A 24597-nucleotide genomic window follows, 5' to 3' on the forward strand; every position below is an offset into this window, starting at 1 on the left:
TATTTTGAAGTGCAGCACTAAACACAAATACTCACTACATTTTTTTTTAAATAAAAAGATAACATGACCAAATCAAACACTTTGAAGACTTTAAAATGCTTTGTCTGTAGTTAAATGTTACTTTACACAGAGATATTTATAAAGATCAATTTTCTTTGACAAGCTAAAGTGTGCTTGTAAGTTACAGGTACGAGATCTGATGCTTTCAGATTACATTTCTACAAGTTAATTTAGTCATCTCATACTTGTAGGCAATTTTCCTCTAAGTGACTAGAGTGTTCTCGGAGATTTCTACTCCTCCTTTTCTTCCTCTCCCTCCCCCTCTTTTTTCATATTCAAATACAACTCAGAAATAAAGTTGTCTGTGGGATAGAAAGAAAATACATAAAAACAAGAGTAAGTGAACATGTATTATGGAATGAGCAACAGAAAAAAAGGGTAAAAGAAGGGGCAGACAAGCATGTGGAGTAGCAACAAATTTCAAAGCAGGATACGGTAGTCTTTTTTTTGCATTAAAACGTACTTGCTGTCAATATTCTAACTATAAATTTCTATTAAGATAATTCAGAAGGTGTCTGGATTTCTGTTCCTCTACATATTTAATACTAGTATTGAGGTTCCACAGTCCAATCTAATTTAATCCAATATACATGCACGCTACCACCAAAAAGAGTGCTTGCTCCTTCCCTTAGTACTACCAATCCTATTATTTCCCTGATTCCTCAAGATCTTTCCCTTCTCAGCAGCTGTTCAATTTCGTGTTCTTGCCAACTCTTTTGCACCATTCATGCAGTCAAATCAGGCAACTAAATCTATATCTGGTGATGGGCCAAATCCATAATATCACTGAAGTGTGTTTCAAACTGATTTGTTCAAAAGAGAAGAGGTGATCATAATTTATTATTGAGGTCAGAAGCAATGTAATACAACACAATTTCAAATTCATTACATTTTTATTGATAAGAACTCCACAGCTGCATAACAAAGAAGAAAAATAAATACGCAATAAAAGCAAGAGAGGAGCTGAGACATGCAACAGACAAAACAGAGGTCTATTAAGCTCCTTCAAAAAAAGCACAAAAGGACGAAAAAATCCAAAATACACTATAGCCATCTTCATCAGAATTAATCTTTTAGTAGTGACTGACACGACAACTAAAGCAATTAATAATCACATATACAATTACTTAGAGATGAAAACCATCATGTAACAGCTAGAAGTATTTTTCCTCCAGTATTTAATGCATGGGAGCAGGGGAAGCCAATGTAAGTCCACTTTTTTAAAAGTGGGGAAATGCAGCATTAGCCAGACCATTCTGGGGTAAGCAACAAGTATTTTGTTACTTGGGGTAAAACACAGTTTCTCCACTCTCACAAAAGTTTTTTTTTTCCCTCCTACTCCCATCTGAAGTGACAGGCAACAGCATACAACAAATGGGAACACGCAAACATCTTGCACTCTCACTGCTGTGCCCATGACACCATGCCCCTTACGAACACTGATCAACAAACCCACCAGTACCGGCTGCATACAATTCCTTTTCCAGTTTCTGTCCTAAGGGTAATGTAATCCTAAAAAGGGTATGTGAAAGGTGGAGCAATTTATTGTTCTTGTTTTTCCTGAAAGGAAAAGCATGCTTTTAGATATAAGAAAGCAAAAGGAAAGTCTACAAAAATTAACCACATCCAAGCCAGAAGAGAGAGAATGATCGTTCCAGGCTTAACAGACTTCTGGAACAATTAACGAGCACCTACAATTGCTCCCTGCTTACAACTAGGAGCTGGACTCGTTAATTTTCCTCAAGACAGACCCAGTTAAGAATTCCTGACATAACATGCCAGGACATAACAATTCCGTAACATGCAGACACCTGTGACAACAGATAATGCTGAAGGTCCCAGACTTTAATGGTTTTCTCAATAAATCCTATCTGCATTTTAGATTTATTTTTTTTTAGGTTGGTAGATGACTTACTGCCCAAACTAAACCATAGTATTATGTGGGAAATCTGGGTAATGAACAAAGGACAATAATGACATCTTTAGGCTGTGTGAAGGCTTTTTGCTTCTTCAGTTATGCATAATTTCTGTCTTTGATAGTCATGCTTTTTGTGTGTGTCAAAGGATTTCAGTCAAGAAATGGGTTAGCCTAAAGCAAATTCCATGGTAATAAAAACCAATCAACATTTGTAGTTTCTCTTGTTGAACTCTATCTTCTAACAATTTCATTAAGATAAGGCACACCCAGAGAAAAAATAGTAACAATTGCTCTAACAAGACTCCACTGGTAAAGAAGTCAGGGTGGAAGTGCTGTTCTCCATTATAAATGCTTTGGTACATTCCCTCAGACATCAGAAAGATGCCAATGAACATCGCCAACTGAGCATCTTTTCCAGAAAGATTATAAAGAGTAGAGAGACTTTCCCTCCAAGACTATTACGCTTGCACCCCCTAGCACTTCATTTACTCAGAAACATCTAACCCAATTTACCTCCTATTACCTGTCAACTTATAACACTTAGCCTTCTGGTATCTCCACTCTGCCAGCATTTCCCTTGCAGAAAGTTTCTTTGCTATAAATATCTGCAATTATGGCCTCTAGCTTTTATGACACAAAAATTTTATGACTCAAAAATCATTACAATGATATCAGCCCACTAAAGCACCCCATCTTGAATTAATTTTTCCACCTTGGCCAGTGACGTTTTGTAGCTAGCTTTTCAGTGACACATTTTCTGCACATCGAAACACACGCACATATTCAAGGATAAAATACCACGTTATCACAGCCTGTTTTCAATCAAGATCTTAAAAAGAAATTGAGAAGGTATGATCAGTATCACAATCCAAATTATCTGTATCAGATTCAGAAATACCACGCTTTATAAAATGGGATGACGAGTGTGTACTGTCAAAGGAAGGTCATCTGATTCACATTCCAGTAAAGGTTGAAAATGACTCAGAACTAAAGAAAACATAGTTCCTCCCTACACCTTATTCTGTCCCTCGGATATGCGCTTTATTAAATGAGATTCTAGTTCACAATTTTACACATGCAGAGAGAACAACACGCAAGAAAGAACAACAGGACAAAAGAATTCCCTTGAGGGTAGCAACACGCAGTTAATATAACTCTCATTTTGAAACAAAGGCTCAAGGTTCAATATGCCTTTAACATTCTTTTAAGAAATTTACCTAAACCCGTACAAAAAATAATCCCTTTCAGGCAAAAAGAAAAAGAAACTAACACACACACACACAAAAAAAACAGATCTTTTATGTGCTCGGTAGAGCTACCTACCTTCCTATATAACAGCCAGAGACATCACTCTCATGAATGCTGAGAGTGAATAACCAACAAGAGAACACAAACCAGGTGGGGAACCAACATGTGATTTGGACAAGTATAAAAATATGGGGTGGGTGAGGGAGGTGGGAAATCAAGAAAAAGCATGTATGAAGTTGGATGGAGGAGCTATGAGCTCTTGAGCAACAAGAGGGGATCAATGGAAAGAACCAGAGCAAAATGAATAGGTTTGATTGAGGAAGACTCAAAAGCAGATGAAAAGGACCGGGAGAGGGCAAGACATTGGCAGCAAATGTGAGGAATATCGGGACCACAAAGAGGATAAGTAGTACAGAAAGAGCTGGGACAGAGAAAGGAATAGGCAGCCAGTGCCCCTTAGAGCAGCGCGCAGATCCCAGCCTGCCTTCCACTCCAAAGCCAGTGCTTACAAACAGCACTGCTCCCCGTAAACAAATTCCTGAGCACCCTGCTGGCACAACAGGTCTGCCAGTCTCCTCTGATGCTGGTTCATGCACAGTTGGATCACACAGCACTGCTTCTGAGCATTCATCAACAAACAAGGAAACATTCCTATCCCAGTTTGTTTCTTCAGAAACTGATATTAGGAAAAAAATTATTCGTATGAGAAACAGAACAGTAAATGAAGTCTGCCTCCTGCAACTAAGTATCTGCCTGATACTCTTTACCATAAAAATAGAATGGTGTTTCCCTAATGGAGCTTGCACAGAGATTAAACAAAAGTGGATCAAGTATTAAAATTAAAACAAACACAGCTTCTCCAAGTCAATCAACATCTTTTAATATTACCATGTCTACTACCATCACTACCATATCAGATAGTGCGTCTACTATCTGCTAATGCCATTATTGGAAAAGAACCAATACTTCACAGGCAAGCAAAAGAAAGTCCCTGCTCTAAACAGTTTACAGTAATTCAGAATCAGAAATGTAAAAAGGAACATGAAAGAGATGAAAAAAATTGAAAGTAATACATGGCAACACAGAAAATCACAAAGTTCATGGAGTAAAAGGAAATTTCAAAGGAAGGAGGGAAGGCAGAAAGTAAGTAAAAATATAAGTAAAAGTAGGAGAAGGAGAACTGGAATGTAGTGGCAATAATTTACTGAATTTTGAAAAATTAAGACAGGAATACTAAACATACTGTCTGAGAGTCAGAGTAATTAGGTTTTTTGTTAGAAAATTTCACTGGCAAGAAAAGTCGCAGATGATCATGCTACAGAAACCATAATGAGCAACATGAGGCCTCTAGTCAGGACAGACTGGGTTTTAGGGGTATTACAAAAAGAAAGGACATAATTAAACAAGAGACAGTGAATTGTCTGCATAGACATTTTGATCACACTGTAAAGCCTCCAGTTTCAAGCAGTGGACACGAAAACAGCAAGACAGAAATAAAGATAAACTGTCACACATTTAAACATATTGATTTGTGATTTCATAAGCAAAACATACATAAATTCAATTCACTGGAAATATTGTCAATATATAGTAGCAGCAAAAAATTAAGGCAAAATATTTAAGAAGGATGTTGGTCAGAAAACTTTTAAAATCCAGAAATAAGGATCTGAAGAAATGAGTACAATCAAAGTGTGAAAAATTAGAATGAGAAAAAGCTTGCCATGTTGATTTTAATGGGAACAAAATTTACCCCCTTTGATCTGTCAACGTTACTCTAATTCAATTCTAAATCATAAAGCATACCAAAAAAATCTCCAAAACATTGATACCTTTCAGTTTTTCTTCTATCACTATTAGTTTTGCAGTACTATCACAGACAATAAGTACACCCAAATAGTTCTGAGAAATCAGAATATTGAAACAAAAATAGTTATTCTACATTTCCATGTATTCAAGACATAGAATTATATTATATGTCAATTATATAGTTCTGGTTTTACATATATATGTATATACACACACACAGCTGGGTGGGGGAGTGCAGCTATGAAAACATATATGCGTAAGGACAGATTATCCATTACAAGAAAATACTTTTATCAAGAAAATGTAATTAATACTTAAAATCTGGCACTTCCTATTTTTAGTTCAGACAAAAAAAAAAGGACAGCTTGTCTGATTAGAACAAAAAATGAATTTCTGTAATGTTAGGAACAGTTCGAGAAGAAGCACTGAGCAGATGGATAACCAGCTTACACTGATGCCAAGTCCTATGATTTTACTGGAAATCTTTATCACGGAGGGTTTTTCTTCTGGTTGGGAAAGCTATTTTGGCAAGGGCAGAAAGGGGGAGGTTGCGTTTTTCTCAATTTCAGATTCCTGCCTATTTACAGGTACATAAAATAGCAGTCTCTCTCAGGCTTAACAACAAGGCCAAAGTTGTAGGCTGCCCAGGGCACAAATGTCACAACTAAAAGCTTTGCAGGTAGAAGTAAGACCACTGCATAAAGAGTGTCCAAAGATGTGAATTTGTATCTATGACGTGACCACCAAAAAGGAAAGTTCTGACGTGCTGGAATGGGACAACAAACAGGAGAAGAAAGCACATCAGGGAAGTTCTGGGGATGTTTATGGAGTAAGGGAGCAAAACAAAACAACATGAGGAGGATGCACGTGAAGCACGTGCCTAGAACTGTTTATTTCAGGAGTACATACACTAGTGTCAAGTGTCCTACTACCAGTCCTTAACTGATAGTAGTAACTGGTTTCACATCAGTGAAACTTTCTGTCAAGATCAGTCACCTGGTACTGTCTTAAAGATGTTGATAAATAATAATTGAACACTACCTTTATGCTCTACACAGAGCTCATGCCACCTGGTGAACAGCAAGGACCTGAAGTTTTGGATCTATTACATTTTTGACCAAATATGATACACTAGCTAAATACATCTGTTCCACATGTGGTCATAAAGACATGTGAAAAGTAATTTTAAATAACTTTTCATTATTTTTAGCACAGAGACAATGTTCTCAGAGCTGATTAACAACAATTGTTCCCTAGGCTAGGTATCTCAGTTGTACAAGAAATAGAGATGCAATCTGACAACAGGATTATGCAGCAGTTGCAGGATTTTGTGCATTTGTTCAGTTATATCCCAGAGGAGGGCTACGAGCATAGCAACATACAGAACAAGGATGTTTGTACCTTTTCTAAAAATCTCTTCTTTGTTATTAGGAAAGGTTTAAATCTCTGTACGCTGACGCATCTATTGCCTATCTCTGTCTGCTTCACTGGAAGAAGAAATGGGGGCAAGAGGAGTCTTTCCTCTTTTAATCTCTAAGAATTACATCAAATATATTATATATAACAAATATATAACAAATATATTTCTTAAAGAAAGTTATAGCAAATTGTAATTCTTGTTCTGCCAAAGTCCTACAAAAAACAACAAATATTTATTCACTTACGACACTTGTACAAAATATCAGAAATTTCCCGTTTAATTCTTCCTTATGAAGATCTGCTGATCAATAAGTAAAAATGCTCAAGTAAAAAACAGTGGAAAAAATGGAAGACTTGCAGGAAATGAAGTTATATGGAGATACATGGACACAAATAATTTCACAGAGCACACACACGAAACAAAAAATAGTACAACTTGGCAATCAAATATACCAACAGAAAATGGGAGCCCTGATATATACAATAACCCAAACTAACAATGAGTAAGGCAGTTCTGTAAAGAGAACTGATTTTCAACTATTCTCTGGAATTTTAAAACTGAAAGGATTCCTTTTTAGCATCAGAACCATGCCCTGCTATTTCTATTCTTTTTGTTTGAGCAGAATTAGCACAGAAAATAACAAAACTAACTTACTATATACATTTTTTTCCAAATCAGTCAGTATATATCTAGAATAGAAAAGTTGTAGGGAAACCTATTTTTTAAACACAAACTTTATTCCACAAGCTTATCTGTTCAGCTCAGTGAAGATGACAAACATGCAGAAATATATTGCAATAGACTTATCAAAATTAAACAGAGAGGCCCAAAAACAAGAGCTTACAAAGACAGAACAGTATTTTAAAGAATGGAAAGTAACTGCAAATTCAGAATTCCTATACTTACTTTCTATACTTTCTACTGTGCTCCAGTAACTGCTCGTGAGTTTTACTCCCCATTTCTTATAGTATCCAAGTGCTAGTAGCTTCTGAAATTATATTTATTCATACAATATCAAAAGCATTCTGCCAGTTTTGTCTGAACCATACAGCATTTGCCTTCCTTACCCTTAAAGGTAATCAGAACCAAAAAAAAAAAAAGGAGGGGGGGTAGAATTCATGTCCAAAATTTATTTTTTTCATCTAGATAATCATCACATCTTGCAACTCTGCAACTCAACACATTATTACTGAGGTATGCATGTTGGCCACTTTTGGTTGCTGTACTAGTAATGTCTACCACCTTTAAAGAAAAGTGATCAAGTCTCTGTAATGCGATTTTAGAATCTTATTTTTAAACCTAAAGCAGCCATTAACAACGATAAAAACTAATGAATGACTTAAACCTACTTTGGGGCACTTAACCCTCATCAGTTAAAAAATGAGGACAGCTCTTCAAACATAGCAAGATTCTTCTAGCAAAGTAAGGTTATCCTATCATTTCTACTTCTCTTGTTCTTTACGCTTCAACAGCATTTTTCCTAAATTGATTCAAGACATTCCCTAAAGGCTTCACAATGGACTTGTAGTTTACCTCAGCTAGGCATCAAAAGCAATACAGAAAAGTTTGCTTTGCTATATACAATGTTAACTTATACAGAGAGAGAGAAAACACTAGAAAAGGGAAATAAAAAGAACTAAAGCATCATTCTACTTCACACACAAATGGTGTAAGCCCCAACAAAGTAGCTCTGTGTGGCTAATGACATCAGCTGTTATCAAGGCCACCTGGCTTTGATAATTCTTGCTTAAGACCATTTTCAGTTGCTTTCTAACTATTCAGTATGAGATTTTCCATGCCAATGGTCTGCTTCAGGTAATTTTTCCTCTCTTCTCACCACCACTATTAAAAAAAAAAAAAAGAGAATATAGCTGGAACGTTCTTCTGCCATGAACAAACCTGGGGTAAAAAAAGCCCTTGTAAGCTCTTCCTTTGAAAAATTGTAAGCGTTTTTCTGGCTCGAGTCAGCACCTTGAAATCATTGGACAATCTTTTGGTATTAGGGATGTACAATTTGCTCATTCTGTGAAAAATGAGACCTGACCTAGTCAAGCTACAAGCTTCTAGATTTCAGTTTGTACATACAAAGTGGCAAAATCTGCTGGAGCTCAACATCTAGTCACCAAACAGCCCATCCTCAGTGACCTTCTGTACATCATCCCAGTACGCAAGGCAAACGAACTGGGTTTCCTCTAACCTTTGGTTATAGGGGAAGAGCCAAATTTTCCCTATAAGAGAAGTCTGCCTTTAACAGGCATTTGGTGCAGCACCAAACAAGAAGTGTCAGCCCGCATACTTCCACCCCACCATGCTAGTATCTCTATCACAGTTGATAGCAGTGGTCTGTAACTTCACGTTATTGGGTAACTGAATAGGATTTAGGGTATTCTGTCAGAACGTCTGGAGTGAAGGCAGAGAACACAGCTTTAAGCGGACACTAGAACTGGAAAGAATAAACTGGGATTTGACTAACATGGAAAGAAACTACAAGGAACATATGAAGATGTGGTGGTGGATGAGAGAAAAATGAAAGCGAGTGATGAATCCCAGACAAGACAACTCAGAACTGGGGATCACTAGGACTGGAGTATATTTGACAGAGCTGGAATTTAGTGAACATGCATGGAAGGAAACCGGCTCACAACAAAAGACTGAGAAGAGATCCACCGCATGGAATCAGAAACAAAGACAATAAGAAAAATCAACAGAATTAAGTGAGAGTGAGAAGAATTAGTAGGTGGGCAAAGGCTGAAGGCAGGGGCACAAGGTACAGACAGAGATGGTCTGGAACTCCTTGAGCCTAAGCACTTGAACAGAATCAGTGCTGCACTGGGGACTGGCCTGAGGCAGGGACAAACTGGAAGTATAAGCAAAAACTTGAAAAAGTGTATGGCTTAAAAGTTATTTTAAAAAGTAAAACAAAATCCCCCAAAGATTACCATACTTGGCAAATGTCTGCAACCACAGAATGATCCCCCTTCTGAAAAAAATCTCCCATTTTCCTCCACTTCTGATAACAATACAGCATAACAACCTACAGCTCACAGTTACTTAATTCAAGCATCTGGAATGTTCATATAATAGATTTTAAATGCTCCAATCCTGCTAATTATCAACATGACATCTATATCACACAGTATTTGTGTTCTCATTTTGCTGCCATTTTTTCTTTATTTAAACTAGAAAATTCCACACAGAAGCATGTTTAAAAAATTATTAAAGAAATATCAAGCTTTGAATTTTAACTCCTTGGACATCAGGATTTCCTTCATTTAAGTTTGTCTACTAGCACTAATTCTGTCACCATCACTGTGTAATTCCAAACTATCTCGTTCAATTAACAAGACATTTTCTGGGAATAAATCTAAGTTGTGTCTTAAAGAACAACAATCTCTGTAAGACCCTGCTTTCAATACCGTGGAACCTAAATGTTCTGTAGGAGAACAGGTTTTTAGTCAGACTCTGTGCCAAAGAACTCTTAACCGGCTACAGTAATTACGTAGTTGTGTACTGGTGCAAGACCCTGCTAAGCTTTTGCATTCATGAAAAATGGCACTTTAATTCCATTCCCTCTCCAGTAATCCCCTAACTGCTTGGTGCAATTGAATTGGATCCACCGTGCAACTTCAGAATGCTAAACAGCAATATCCTAACAGAAGTCAGTTACAAATAAAACAGATGCAAGCTTCTTCTTAGAGCACTACAAGTAAAGGTGATTCCATTCCAAGCCAAAGAAGCCATGTATCATAAGAACAAGAGCCCACAACACTTCCACAAGAAAATAAATAGATAAATAAATCAAGTGGCTACAAATGTGACTTGAAAGATAACTTTTAGAAGAGACAATCCTGCTTTATAACTATGTTGTTTTACAGTCCGTTTGAATTAACTAACATACAAAACTATTAAGTCAAAAAAAAATATCAGGAGGAACACCACGAAGGCTGAAGACAATCCTGATAATAAACTAAATATTTTACAGCTCTGCCATAAAGGCTGCAGTCATATTTTAAGTTACATACAATAGAAATATCTTTGTATTAGCAAAGGAGAAGATGTGTGGTATTTAAATTAATGGAAGACATAAGTCTATTAAAAAATAGATAACCACAGAGAATTAAAAGTACTATTTAGATAATCTTATTAAACTCCATAAGTAAGGAAGACAATCTTTCGTTTCCTAACTGAAAAGAGATCTACAGTAATGCAATATAAAAGGTAAAGATCTAAGCACATAACACAGTAACTCATGCCACCTTCCTAACTCAGTGTATTTTTTTTGTCAGGTCTCCTTTTAATTAACAATTGACAAGCAAAAACTGACATCCTAGCATTCACTGTCATAGAAGAAATACAGTATCAAGCAGTCAGAAGTTCTAACACTGTCCTATCCTTCTGTCAGTATCAACTATGAAAAATTCTAAGAACCAACTTGTTCCATTAGTTTGTTTCACAATTTACTTGAATTGCTACACCAGATACTGCAAACAAGTCAAAATGGTTAAATAACCCATCTCCTGACATCAGCTAATTTTAGTGGAATCTGAAAATGATGAGCAGTGAGCCATAGGATACTGGACTTGTAAAAACTGGAGTGGAATTACACTCTGAGCTTAACATCTTTGAACATACACACACAAGGTATATTACGCAAGTCACCCAGTTATGATTTAAAACCAAACCAAACAAACAAAAAAACCGCCACCATGCAGTATTCACTCAGTTACAATGAAAAAAACGTTTTATTCAACATGATTTATAGTCTGCTTATAAAGAGCACCACGCAGACCTGGCAACGTAGATGTGCTGTGAATGACACCAAGTTGATCACAAAATGTCGGTTCCTGTTCTTTTCCACAAGCGTTCATTTTAGAACAGTTAAACCATCTCCTCCTGCTTCAGTGAAGCCTAGCCTTGTTCATCTACCGATATCTTCATGTTACCTACCTTCATAGCATTGCCTAGAGTAGCTCATTTTAACTAGCAAGTGAAAACTACATTTCTAATTTTAAGAGGAGAGAGTGTTTTAAAATGAGTTTTCCACATTCATGATCTACTTCCTTCCCAGATATTATCTGAATGCAAGTATAATAATGCAAATAAAACCAAAGATTTTCTCTGCTAAGTACTCACACAATTCATACCAGACCAAAATTACATGACATTTAATTTGAAAGATTAACTGAAACCATTCTCATTCAGACAGTAGGAATAAACAAATATCAGTAACCATTCTTTCAACTCACACTCCTGTTCAAAACCACATAAGAATATGCAATGTACTGTTCTCTTCATAACTACTTCTGCAACTGTTTTCTATAACAATTTCTGCTACTTTGCCTTCATATTCTTCCCGTTAACACATTTATGACACAATCATTTTTTCTTCAGGATGTATGTATGGTAAAAGATGTTAGAAAAGATCTCACTTCACACTGCAATATGAGGATTAAAACATTTTTTTAAATGCATCTAGACTAATACAGCCATCAAAACCATTAGAAAAAATAAAGCAAAAAAATAGTTTTGCGAAGCGTAGATATTGACATAAGTCTTTACTGAAAGACAGACACACCAGTGATTAAAACAGTGCACATCAGAACATAAAAAATATTTTATTTTTCAATGTTGCACAGCTTTTAAACAATGCCATCCTAACATTTTTCAAAGAATGAAAAAGTCTTGTTTTTTCTCAGGAGATAAAAACTCACACTTACTAGTTCACAGTAAGTGAATACCTAACCTCACAAAGAACACAAAAAGACAAATATTTATCGATCAATATAATTTAAAACATATCAAGTGAAAATTCTGACATACTGGACATACTCAGTTTGCATTACAAGCAACCAAACAATGAAAAATCTAAATAAAAAAATACAAGAAATATGATTAGACAGACAAAAAAAAACTAAGATCATTACCTCAGCTAAGGGGATGGTTAGCACTCAGAAATTCGACTCGGTCTTATAAACAGATATAAAAACCAGCAACATAATGCCCTCATTTTTTCTAATTGTCTACAAACAAACCTTTCCCATTGTGTTAAACACAGCATTTTTAAGTAACTAAAACTTGCTGAAACTGTAGTTTTCAACAACACAGAAATCATTGGATAATAAGAAGGACGCTCTGACAATAAAACAATCATACTCATTAGGTCATTATCCTATGTTACTTCCAAAACACTTTAATCAAACCTAGACCATTTTTTTTTTTAAATAAAATGTATAAACAAGCAGAGCAGACCTAAATATGATCCTCACCCCCTGACACACACTGCTTTTTCACATGAATCCAAGAAAGCTGTATTATTGTTTCGAGGGTACTACTTCCTCCTCTCTTAAAACAAGTACTTTGTTTCCTTGCTGGCTCTTATCAATTTATTTTAATGTCAAGAACAGTCACAATAGACCCTAAAAAAAGTCTACCTAAAGCAAGGTAAAGCACACTTTGAATGGAAGATGTAGAATTAACAACTAGTAAGGCTACTAACAAGATTTCAAATTAGACATCAAGAGAATCTACAGAGTCAAATAGATGTATTGGACCATAACTTAGTAGAAATACAAGTTAGTAGAAATAAATAGTTAAACTTCCTTACACCTTCAGTGCAAAAGGATTATTCATTACAGCATTTTAAAGGCATTTTGAAGGCTACATATTAAGTTAGAGATACTGAAATTCACTTGGGGAAAAAACAAGGCAGAACTATGGCAACACGCAACTATGAAACTCAGGTTAGGTCTCTAGATCTAAAAAGTTTTGAGTTGTGATATCTATTTTGCTCTCCAGGCTACTTTATCTATCCAACTCTGATGTCCATACCAGACATCTTGACTCCAATTCTGTTTACCATGCAACATGCCATTTAGAGATGTCAATATACATGCCATGACCATATGCTTAAAATCAGCAATTTAGGCCCAGTTTTGCAATGCTTATGCAAAACTGAACTTCTGAAATTGATTCTGGCACACAGGATAGCTCTGGTCCATGTTTCTTTACTGCAGATAATTTCTAACTTATGCCTGTAAGCTGTGGCTGAAAAATCCAAGTATTCAGATCTGAGAGATTTCAGAGCTACCAAGTTGCACCAAAAAAAAAAGAAAAAATACTGTCTGTAGCTTTTTGCTGAACAGTATTCTAACATAATGGCTCATTAAGAATTTCTAAAGTAATTTTATGTAACCGTGCATCTGTGTGCATCTGTCCATACTATTTGTGTATAGCTATTATATATACATATATATTTTATTTATACATACATACATATATATATCTCACAGGCTGCCCTCCACCCTTTTCTTCTATTTTATCTCATTTTAAAAAGGGAAGACGACTGATCTTTACTATCAAGGAGAGTAACACTTGCTATTCATGCACACATCTGTACAGCACTGATTACAAATCTTTGTCAAAACAAACAACAGCAAGCAGCTGCTTGACTGCTTTGTTGTGTTTAGTCATACCAGCAACCTTTTTTGTTTTCAGGGAAACAACCAAACAACTCAGATCAGTAAGAAATTCACTGTCAGCAAGAAGAGGCTCAAAGTAACTGAACGCTGCATGTATTCAGACCCATAGTTTCAAGACAAAGCTATACATGCAGCAGCCCTTTTACTCCCCAGCTAGCATGGCTCAGTGGAGCCTGTATGGGCTCCCAAAGCTACTCCCATGGAGACTTTGAAGACTCCTAAATAGACTTAGGCAGATAGAAACAGTATTATAGGGTCCTGTTTCATCATCAAGGAACAAGAGCCAGAATATTTCAAGTTGTAAAACTAAAAAACTCTATACAGAGTATAAAATGCTTACCTGCTGAGCTAAGCAAAACACTGAAGTCTGTTCCTCTCTGCGATTCCCCACATTCATTCTGTCCTTCTTTTTCTGCATCCTCATAGCGGCTCCAGTTTGAAAAAATCTTTCTTCTTGAATAGCTTTTCACTTCTATCTCTTCTTCCTCTCGTGATTCAGTTTCATCATCTTCTACCTGTAGCATTTTAACAGACAGTGAAGCCGTTACAACTCAACAGCATTTATCTCAGTATTTACATAGCTGCTGATGCAAACAACAGCCACAGAATTCAAGCCCAGAAATACAAATCAGCCTGGATAAGTAGCCACCCAGTCCAAATTTTAGATCTGGTGCTACCATCTTTCTGAACTGTATGTAATGCCATTATTAAAAGTACCCAGCGACGCTTCTTACAGGGGCCAAGCAGTGATACTGATGCAAGTTCCACAGATTTTCCCTCCTGTTCTGGAAGCCCATGGCAAACAGCTCCCTTTGTGACACTGAAAGCAACGTGTGGGGAGCAGAACTAAGAATTTAATTGCAATATGTGTCCAAGTGTTGCGGTGATAAAAATTGAATGAAGTCTGTAGAGCGAAACTGGATGAAGACAACATAACAAATACTGCAGAAAAAACACCTGGATAGGGTTATCTCTGTAAGAATTTCCATTTTAAGCAAGGCCTTACCTCAAGTAATATTGAATTAATATTAATTGGAAAATTACTGAAATAATTCAACAAATTCATTTCCTTCATGAAAGCCATTTCACTGAAACACAGGTGGAAAAGTGAAATAGAATGTTGGCAGTCAAACTACCAGCCCAAATGCTCAAAACATGCTAGGGATGAAAGGAGAAGTCACAGCACAGTCGGCTTCAGATTCAAGCAAAGCACGCATTTGCCACAAGTACTTAGCCGTGGAAGGCTCTCCCTGCCCTTGAGTCGTGTGCCACGAAAGCCCTCCTCTCACAGCGCCTGGGGCCCAGCTGGAAGGACCACCACTTCACAGACAGAAAGGTCGGCTTCACAGTGGAAGGGGTGCACAGCCGGCAGGGGGAGAACAGAGAGCAGCTGGAAAACCTGGGCACGAAATACCTTCTGCAGAGGTCTAAAGCTCTGAAAAGGTAGAGTAGGGGAGTCAAGAAAGAAGAGATTCCCAGTGTGCCTGCTCCCAAACGTTCCTACTGACAGCTCCTCTGTTCTCTCCTTCGCTTCATCTCTCCTTTTACAAACCACTGTGCTCTGCCATACAACCTAACTAATTTTGCTGTCCCAACAGTAAGTGCCTTCTCCATGACCAGGGCAGTGAAATTTAAGCTTGTCTACACTGCTGTAAAGCTTAAAGCCGTCTCCACTCAGTGTAAAACAATGCTAAGGGCAAGCTACCAAGTCATTATATATCCATAAACCAAAATGCGCTTACAGCTCACCACCAGACACTTTCTTTAAGGAGCACCTTGGCTTTGACAGTTTAAATGAAACATAATCCTGAAATAAATGTGAAGAGCAATTATTTATATTTAAAAATGCACTTGTAAGTGAAGAGCTACAGCATCTTGTGCAGAAAGATTACTAAAATCTCCAAAGGCTTAAATAGTTACTGTGTCTCTATACTGCTTTTGTTGTTGTTGTGTTTTTTTTTTTTTACATACTGGTATAAACATTGGACAAACTGGCATAACATGCAAGTAACAAAATCAGAAGTAGAATAACGACTTCAAGAAAAACAATCCACCTATATTCATAAAACAAGCTGCTTTCATCACTTTGGGAACAGCGTCACTGGTTAGGAATAGCATGAAGGAATGCGAAAATCGTCAGAGCATAAGAACAGACTAAAAGCTACTGTAATTATACAAATACATCCCCAGACATCAACCCTCTGACAAGAGGGAAAATATTGCATACACTCTTGTTGCTTCTGTTTAATTTTTAGATAAAATCTCTTTTTCTTTCTATCCATCAGATAAATACACTAAAATAGTTGTCATGAACAAACAGGTGGTCACATGAATGAGGGGATGAAATCACAGCTCTGTATTACCGGGGACTGATCCAGAGCTATAGTTTCCACATAACAACATAACAAAGGCCAAATCCACTTATATTAAGATAAGAATCAGCTTTTCTCATTTCTTTTTTTTTTTCCTCCTAGAAACTGAATGATTTGCTATAATCCAGAAAAAACTAATGGAATTCAGTGCCCCAAATAACTTGGATGTGACACAATTCACAAGTCAAAGCAAGGATACAATTGTGTTGTATTTCCTTTTTAAGAAAAGATCAGATCACCTGAGACAACAATTGTACTACCTTTAATTACTAACTATAGACCTGTTTAAAGGATTCTCTCCTTTCAGACATCAACAAAAACAAAACAGGATTATCACCATTTTATTTTAAAAAGATTACATTAAATTAATACGTATTCAAATGTTTTCTTCTAGGTGGGAAATACTGCTGGACTAACTTTTTTTTTTTGCATTCTGTTATTAGCTGTGTTAATTAGCACACCTCAAGTAAATTGCATTTCTTAGCAGGTAAAATGTTAACTTGAACTTTAAGAAACGAGCCACAAATTCTCATAAGTGTTAACAGGCACTGTGCAGCCTAATTCCTCGAGTACTACCCTGAGATTTACTTTTGAAATGAGTAAACTTTAAATACAAACCTCCTTACTCCTTACATCTCCAATAACTATTTCAAGGAAAATTTTACATAATGCACTGTCCTGCTACAAGATAAAATTGCAAATCATCATATTTGGGTTTTCAACATTCACACAACTTAAAGATGCATTTTCACCATGATAATTATGGATTATAAAAGACATACAAAGAAATTGCTGATCAGTGAAGCTTCAGAAAATGATTTGCTTCCACTGTCTCATGAGACAGCTACCAGGTAAGAACCTCTGAGGTAACAACCTCAGAAACACAAAAATAATAATCCTTCATTGCTTTCCTCTTATCTGCCTATTCAGCTAGGCTATAGGCTACTGTTATCATCATACCTTACTTAAAATGAATCTTAATCGGTACAAAGCAGGCATCTATCCTTTATATAATGAAACAAAATACCTTCCCCATTTCCCATTCTCAAATAACAAATGATACAAGCTGAGACAAATTCTTGAAGCTAATTCAAATATAACCTTTAAAACAGTATTAGTCAGATAAGGAGAAAAACTTATTCCTTTAAACAGTTTTGAATCACATGTACACATTATTGCTCAGTGCTACAATGCACGATGATATCACAGCAGGTACAATATTTGTCTGCTGCGCCTCTATTTCAGATAGTATTATATGCATTAACATTTGCACATTTCACTGACATTTTGAAAGTGGGGACAGTATGCAAAAGCCCAGTTGAACAAAACCAGGAAACCTTCTGACTGTTTTGTCTGAGTGTTGATAGAAGGACCCTTTTGCCTAGGATGTATTTTCATCTTTTACCAGAGCCCATGACTCTGGTTTCCTTCTGAAGGAAAACAAAATGCACACCACACAGGACCCCAATCTGCAGTCTCTGCTACAGCATAAGGATATTTTAGTACACCCTCCTTTATACACTAATTTTGCCTATGGGGTTGGGGAAGATACGATACCAAGAAAAAAAACAGGAAAGCAGGCTTTCTGCTTTTCTCACAGGCGAGAACACGTTGATGCACACCTTTCAGGAATGAAGGTGTCAAAACAAAGTAAACGTTATTCTGAACAGGCCATTTCCCATGGGGTCAGCCTTTGGCACTTCCCTGGAACCCCAAAGTGTTTTGGATCAGAGCAAGGCTGAAGTACACTATGGCGAAAGTGCAGCAGTGACCTCCCATATCCTGCTTCAATTACTCAGCCACCCTTCAGTGTGAGTACCGTCAGCCCGAGCAGGTTAAACACAAACACTCAGCGGGAACTGCTGAACTCACAGCCCTTTTAAAAAACTGACAGCGCGTTAAAAGGCAGAGCTTCCGTTAGGGCTTTCTAAAACTTTCTAAAAGATTTTCTACATATTACCTTTAGGAAGCCACGGGAGTTGCTTAGAGCCCTCTTCCTGTTCAGTTCTGTTGACTTTGTAAGGAAAGTTTAAAACATTTCATCTTTGTTGGTTCTTACAATGTTCTGCCGTGGCTTGGAGGAACACAGAAACAACACGTGCTCAGTTCACCTTTCGTTGGGCCAACTGCCCTTTGTCATTATATAGCTTTCAGGCATCATTACATTTTTCCTTCTTGCTTATTTTGTAGCATTTCTCCCAGTTCCCTCCCTGAGAGTGTCTCTTTACAGAAGATCTGAAAACACAGTTTTGAGGTTTTTCCCAACAAACAGCAACAGCCTATGCCAACTTCCTGCGTGAACTTCTGTCTTGATTCCCTCTTCGCTTCTGGGAAATGGCTGTAAGGCTCTGGCAAGTCCCAGTGACATTCAGGCTTATCTGTCTCAATGTCAATTTCTCTTTTCATCAGGGTAAAGGACTACCAAGACAAAAGGAGAGTATCCTATGGATTGAATGTAGCCTAGACTACCAGCTGTATCGGGAATGGACATATTTAAAATAGTAAGGCGTCACGCAGAGACAGTTTCTCCTCTCCCCTTCATCCCAATTTAAGCAGTACGTTTAACAGTCAGATTCTCTCAGATGGAATTTGCAAGTCGTAGGGTCAAAAAAACGTATATAGTTAAGCAACAAAGTGGTTCACAATCTTTACACTATAAATCGTTTCACAGAGTACAGTCCGTATGCAGAGGCTTGTATTAGCGTATTGTGTAAGTACAGTAGCTCGGCTGATGTTAGCTACTGAGTGGTTCCTCTAGCCAGACAAGTGCAAGTACGGAAGACTTACAGTGTAATGACTTGACCTGCTCTTGTGAAGACATATCTGCTTTTAATTATATTGTTGAAAGTTATTGCTGGTATAACGAAACAGGAGCAAGACGACAGCACCAGGAATTAACTCAAGACAATACGAGTATGACACGACCTCAGAAAGATTTCATTTTTGTAACAGTGCCTTTTTTTTTTTTAAACCTTAATGCCACCACAATGTTCTGTCTGCCTAGAAATATTAACAATAAATTTCTGTACAGAGAAGAAAGGGCAAGTTAGAACAATGACAGAAACCACTTTAAACAACATAAAAATCAGGTCAGTATGAAGGAAGAGTATAATACAACCCCCCAAACTATCCTTATTTAGTGCTCTTAATCCAGGCTTTAGAAAAGCAAATGGAAGATAAGACGCTAACATTTTCCTGAAAAATAAGCTTTTTGCAATGCAGTGATCTCAACCATAGCTTCTTTCAGAGACAGAAGAGAATATTTTGCAATAATACTCAGTAACATCTGCCAAAACTGTGAGCTGGTATATCCATACTGAGTTGTTTTTAATAGGCACCATAGTCACAACAGTCTAACCAAAACAACAACGTAAAAGTAAATGTAGTAATCTTATCCACCAAATTATTTTGCTTCAAAGTACTTGCTTATACTATCTACAGCATGCAAATAATTGGAACTGCTTAAAAACTTCAAATGACTTTTCTCAACACCAGAGAAACCACCTCTAAAAATATTCTTTGCACTCGGTGAAGTTACAAGATGATCAAGTGCCAGCAGGCTACAAGTCCTACTTCATCTTTTTCACAGATCATTATTAATATTTCCACAAGCCATAGCCACATTTTGAACAAATCTTACGCCTCAGTGAATTGGAACAACAGCATCTATTATGAGCTAAATCTCTCCCTCAGGCTCACTGAGCCAAAAAAGAAGCCCCACAGGCAAACAGTCTGGTTATTTTGTTTCAAACTACCGATTTAAATGGTAGACTATCTTCCCTTTCAAAGAACTAGAAAAGAACACATAAATCCTTACATTTATTTTCCCCTGCTATCTCAGAAATACGCCTGTAACCTATTAGCACACGATTAGCTGACCTGGTCCTTCCAATCCACGGTTTATATGGGAAAAATGAAGCAACCTCTGCTACGGGTTCCTGTAAGTCACATATCAGTTTCGTGCTGCAGCTTCTTAGGGCATGGTTTCAAAACTGTTGACTTGTAAATTTAATACATTTAATAATCATGCAATGAAAAATTACTACCCTATGTTCAAGCAAGAAGGTCTCAAAAGCTCTATTCTCTAACATTGGTAGCCTTGGGAATTTGGTAAAGCCCATCAAGTAAATATTTATTTAGAAAACCACGATTCAAGATTTTGCTCCTTAGATGCTGGATTTTCCAGGCTACAAAGCCACCAGCTAAACTTTAGCTCTACTCATACAAGTTAAATCTCCAAACTGAAGGATATTTGATGGGGAAATAAAAACTGTATCATTATAACTGCAGCGTTTATTCCACACTAATTGGGAAACTCGGTAGAGAATCAAGGAGCTCCGTTAACTCTGGAAGTCCTTGCGCCTCCCTTCCCCCTGGCTGAGCCATGCTGGGAGCAAAGAGCCTGGAGGAAGCTTGTCCAGCTGCTGTTTATAGATAAAGAGGCTTTTGATTTTCTAAACTTGCCAAGCCCATACTTCCCCACCAATGGAAAAGTCAACTGTATTTTTTCTCAAATTCAGTGGAAAGGATTATATGAAAGTTACTGGCAACTACATAAACACATCAAGCAATTTCTATAAAATTGTCACATGGACCTGCACAAAACTTGGCAGCTATGTTACTTTCAAACTGACAGTAACTTGAAAAAGCTGAATGTTTTTCTTCAGCCAGAAATATGAGTATAAACATAAAATAAGAGACTCGGTCTTGAAAGAAACAACAGGTTTCAAGTAAACCTCACAAAACAAGCAGATCACCACAAAGGTTTTAGCTTTTTCAGTTGGATTACTGATTATTCCTACATACAGGTTGTATTTTCCAAAATCAGGGCTTTTATATATCACATACATTTGTGAATGTTTTATGTCATATTCCAAAAACAAATCATATTCAGTATTTTGGATAGGCTAATGAGAATTTCTACTAAAAGGTATCTGTTCTTACCAAATCTGCCATTCCTAAATAAAAATATCCTGAGCTGCGCTGGAGATTGATTGTATTTACAAATGGAGTCAATTCTTATGTGTTGATGCCACAGAATCATCCCTTAGTCCCAGGAGAAAGGGACTACAAGAGGTCATCTTGCCCAAACTCCTGCGCAAAGGAAGGTCAAAACTGAAACCAGACCAGGCAGGCTGGGGCTTTTTCTACTCAGGTCTTGAAAAACTCCAATAGCATGCCTATTTCTTAGTGTTTCATTGTGTTTTGTTCTAGCACTTCTAAAACTGCCAACGCAGTTGTATGAACAGCTTCAACAGAAACACGTAAAGAACACACACGAAGAATCCTGTAACATCAAAGGATCAAAGTATATTGAGGGTATATATCAATCGCAGCTGTTCAAGAACGGGCTTTTTGAAGGATATTCCTACTTTGGTAGTCTGCATCAGTCACTGAGCAAGACAGCCTCTCAATAAACATCTGTGTTATACACTGGTATATATTGATAAGCTTTGTATTTCAGCAACCATATCAACTATGAAAGAAAAGTATGAGAAATTATGTAAAAAGCATGCTCAAAACAGCATCCATCTGCAGAACAAATTAAAAATTCAGTCTCGATCCTAACACACAAAGGTTAATTCATAATCCTAACAGAGCCTACCCAAAAGAGTAAAGTTTAGAGAACACTCAGGCAAGCCTAGTGCGTATTTAACACTCCCCACACGTACATAGTTTTAGAACAAAACCAATGCAAATTCAGCAACTCTGCCAAGATCAAAACCAAAATGTTGAAGAAGCTTCAGGGTTCCTAGCTCAAGGAAAAAAATATATGACAAAGTTTGAGAGGATAATTTTTGCCACAAAAAAAAGATGACACTTTTGAAAGACTGCAGCCATACTACCTCAAAAATGAAAACAGTTCTCCAAAACTTGTATTATGTTTGAATAGCAAAATAACTATTTCCAACCTTTTCATTCAACGTATTGGATAACACAGATAACACTCAGTAAGAGTTTTAAAGTTTGAGTTCTTTTAAACACTTCTGTTTCATTAAAAAAAGGCAAATAAGGTCTAAGACATTATTTTTTTACGGATTTCAAAATATGAAAATAACTGGTGATATTCACCCCCCACTGCTCTATTTTCAATTGGCACAGCGTTAAAGACAAATATCTGAAAGACACCAAATAGAACAGAAGTGTTTGAAATTGTACAACTAAACTGGCAGAAAATTAATGAATAGCTTTTTCTCTCATTTCTAGTGTTAGCCTTCCGCCAGTTTAAGTCCATGTATCGGTTCACGGCAGACTCTGACAAGCACAAACAATGGAAAGACAGGCTGGAAGCCTGCCATAAGACATGGGCTCTGGAAAGCAGGTCCTTCCTTCTTATCTGGCAGCACTTACCACTAGTTTGGCCAACTGTACTGATAAGCCACATCCCGTGTTCGAATTTCTTGCAGTGTTAAACTTGGTTTTCCAAAGCCAATTTTGTTTTCTGCTTTCCATTAAAGACTTGTGGATTCCCTGTTATTATCCCTGCTCCACAAAATACACATGGGCACAGGGATGTTCTCCGTTGATTTTACATATTTTTATATAAAATATGTAAAAATATGTACACTGATTGGCAAAACTTTCAGCATGAACTTTAGAACATTTGTGACTAGTTTTTAGTTCCCTTTCTCACTTGCTTCTTTAAGAAAGTCACTGAGGCGTGTGAAATGCATCATTTTAGAGGTTCAAAATACAAGTACTGGTGTTTGGTTCACTGTGAGAAATTTTTCTATCTTGAATTTAAATGAAAACACCCAACATCTGTCACTTTTTCAGATCAACTATCACATAATAACAGCATATTGCAAACACACAAAAATATTCACATGATAAAAACTAATGCTGTACAAGGAGATACTCTAGTAATCTGAAACCCTAAAAAGGCAGTACATAAGAAATTCAAAAGTAAAGCTTTCTGCTTTCCTCCCTCTTTCACCGTGTCTGCATCACTTTCGGTAGCATAGTCCTTAAGTTTTTCATCTTTCATTACTAATACACTGCTATTTTCTAATTGTAATTCCTCGTGCTACTGAAAAAACTCAGATTTCTACTACCCTTCTATCAACAAACTGGCAGACCCAGCCATGACACATTTTATTAAATTAGGTTGCATTAATACATTTCTACCTGTGGCAACAAAGCAGTAGTTCTACAGTTACAAATATCCTCTCTGGGGGATATTTCCAGAAAAGGGTATCAAAACCAAATAATTTTTAGGACTAATACACAGCCACATAGCAAATAAGTGAACAATAAATTATATAAAAGATGCTAAAGATAAAAAGCAGATTGCCTAACATGCAAATGAAATGCATATCTATATAGCTGAATGAAAAAAAAAGTCACTGAACAAACAAGCAGGACGTATGCATTGAATAACACTGATTAAAAAAAGAATTGAGTCACACTAGACAAAATACATGTTATGGCAATGGTACTTTAAAAAAGATACTATTCTCAGCTCCCAGGGTTTTAAACAGCATTTCTGAGACCAATTGAATGGTCTGATGGACCAATCCTGAGACTAAAATGAATTTATTTCTTTAGACCATTAAAAACAGAAAAAAATGCAGACAGTACTAACCACCTACTTGATGAACAGACACCTAAACCTTCTTTTTTCCCTTTTGTTTTCTATGATGGGAGAAATGTATGGGCTAGTCACCAAAGCCCAGTTTTCCTCCTTTTCCATTCTCGTAGTGAACATAGGGATGCAAGAAAAGTGGAAACGAGCAAAAAAGTAATTCACCAAGGATACACCTCCAGACTTCTAAAGGTTGCAATCCCTGCCTCATAACCTAGGCAGGATTTCAGTGGCAGCACAGCCAAACTGTGCAGAAAAGCAGCCACCAACTCCCCCCGTTACCAGCTCTCCTTGTGCAAGTCTGGGCACTGAACTCCCAGCACAAACTCGGCGAAAGGAGGAACTAAACTGCTGGAGCTCCCTCGGGCACCACGCAGCCTGCTGTCCCGTAACACAGCAAGTCACTGCCAACCGCCCTGTTTGTGGTACTGCCACCAGAGAGGCTCGCGCTGAATCCACAGGCAGTGTAATTCAACATACAGCTGTATGCCTGGGCATGCGTTCCTGTGATGCTCCTCCAAATCAAAAGGCAGCAACAGACCATAATACCCCATTTTAAGCTCTTCAGTAGCTCAGAGACAGCCTGGTTAGTAGCACAGCTCCCAAAGCACTATATCCTCCAACTGCTGTACTAGAACTTCAGAATTAACAATAAGTATGGTTAGGGTTCTGCCTATATAACCAAATATCAACGTAACACCAATTAAAAA

General features: G+C 37.1%; 2 protein-coding genes across 3 annotated transcripts in view; one reads left to right on the top strand and one right to left on the bottom strand.

Moving 5' to 3' along the window:
• The window catches only part of AVEN (apoptosis and caspase activation inhibitor), a 103622-nt gene that overhangs the window by 67419 nt on the left and 11606 nt on the right, over nt 1-24597 (bottom strand). Inside the window, exons 1-2 of one of the 2 annotated variants that reach the window (XM_066997689.1) lie at nt 14665-14742; nt 14271-14445 (exon numbers count right to left, since the gene is read on the bottom strand). In XM_066997689.1, the coding sequence (XP_066853790.1) occupies nt 14271-14445; nt 14665-14727 (238 nt within the window). In that variant the 5' untranslated portion in view covers nt 14728-14742. Of the gene's footprint in view, nt 1-14270; nt 14446-14664; nt 14743-24597 lie in introns of those variants that run through there. The other variant, XM_048058623.2, reaches the window with a different exon arrangement.
• Nucleotides 1-24597, top strand: part of CHRM5 (cholinergic receptor muscarinic 5) — a 51865-nt gene that overhangs the window by 8238 nt on the left and 19030 nt on the right. The gene's annotated exons all lie outside the window — the stretch shown is intronic.

The sequence above is a fragment of the Anser cygnoides genome, chromosome 5 (genome assembly GCF_040182565.1).
Source record: "Anser cygnoides isolate HZ-2024a breed goose chromosome 5, Taihu_goose_T2T_genome, whole genome shotgun sequence".
Classification (NCBI taxonomy): domain Eukaryota; kingdom Metazoa; phylum Chordata; class Aves; order Anseriformes; family Anatidae; genus Anser; species Anser cygnoides.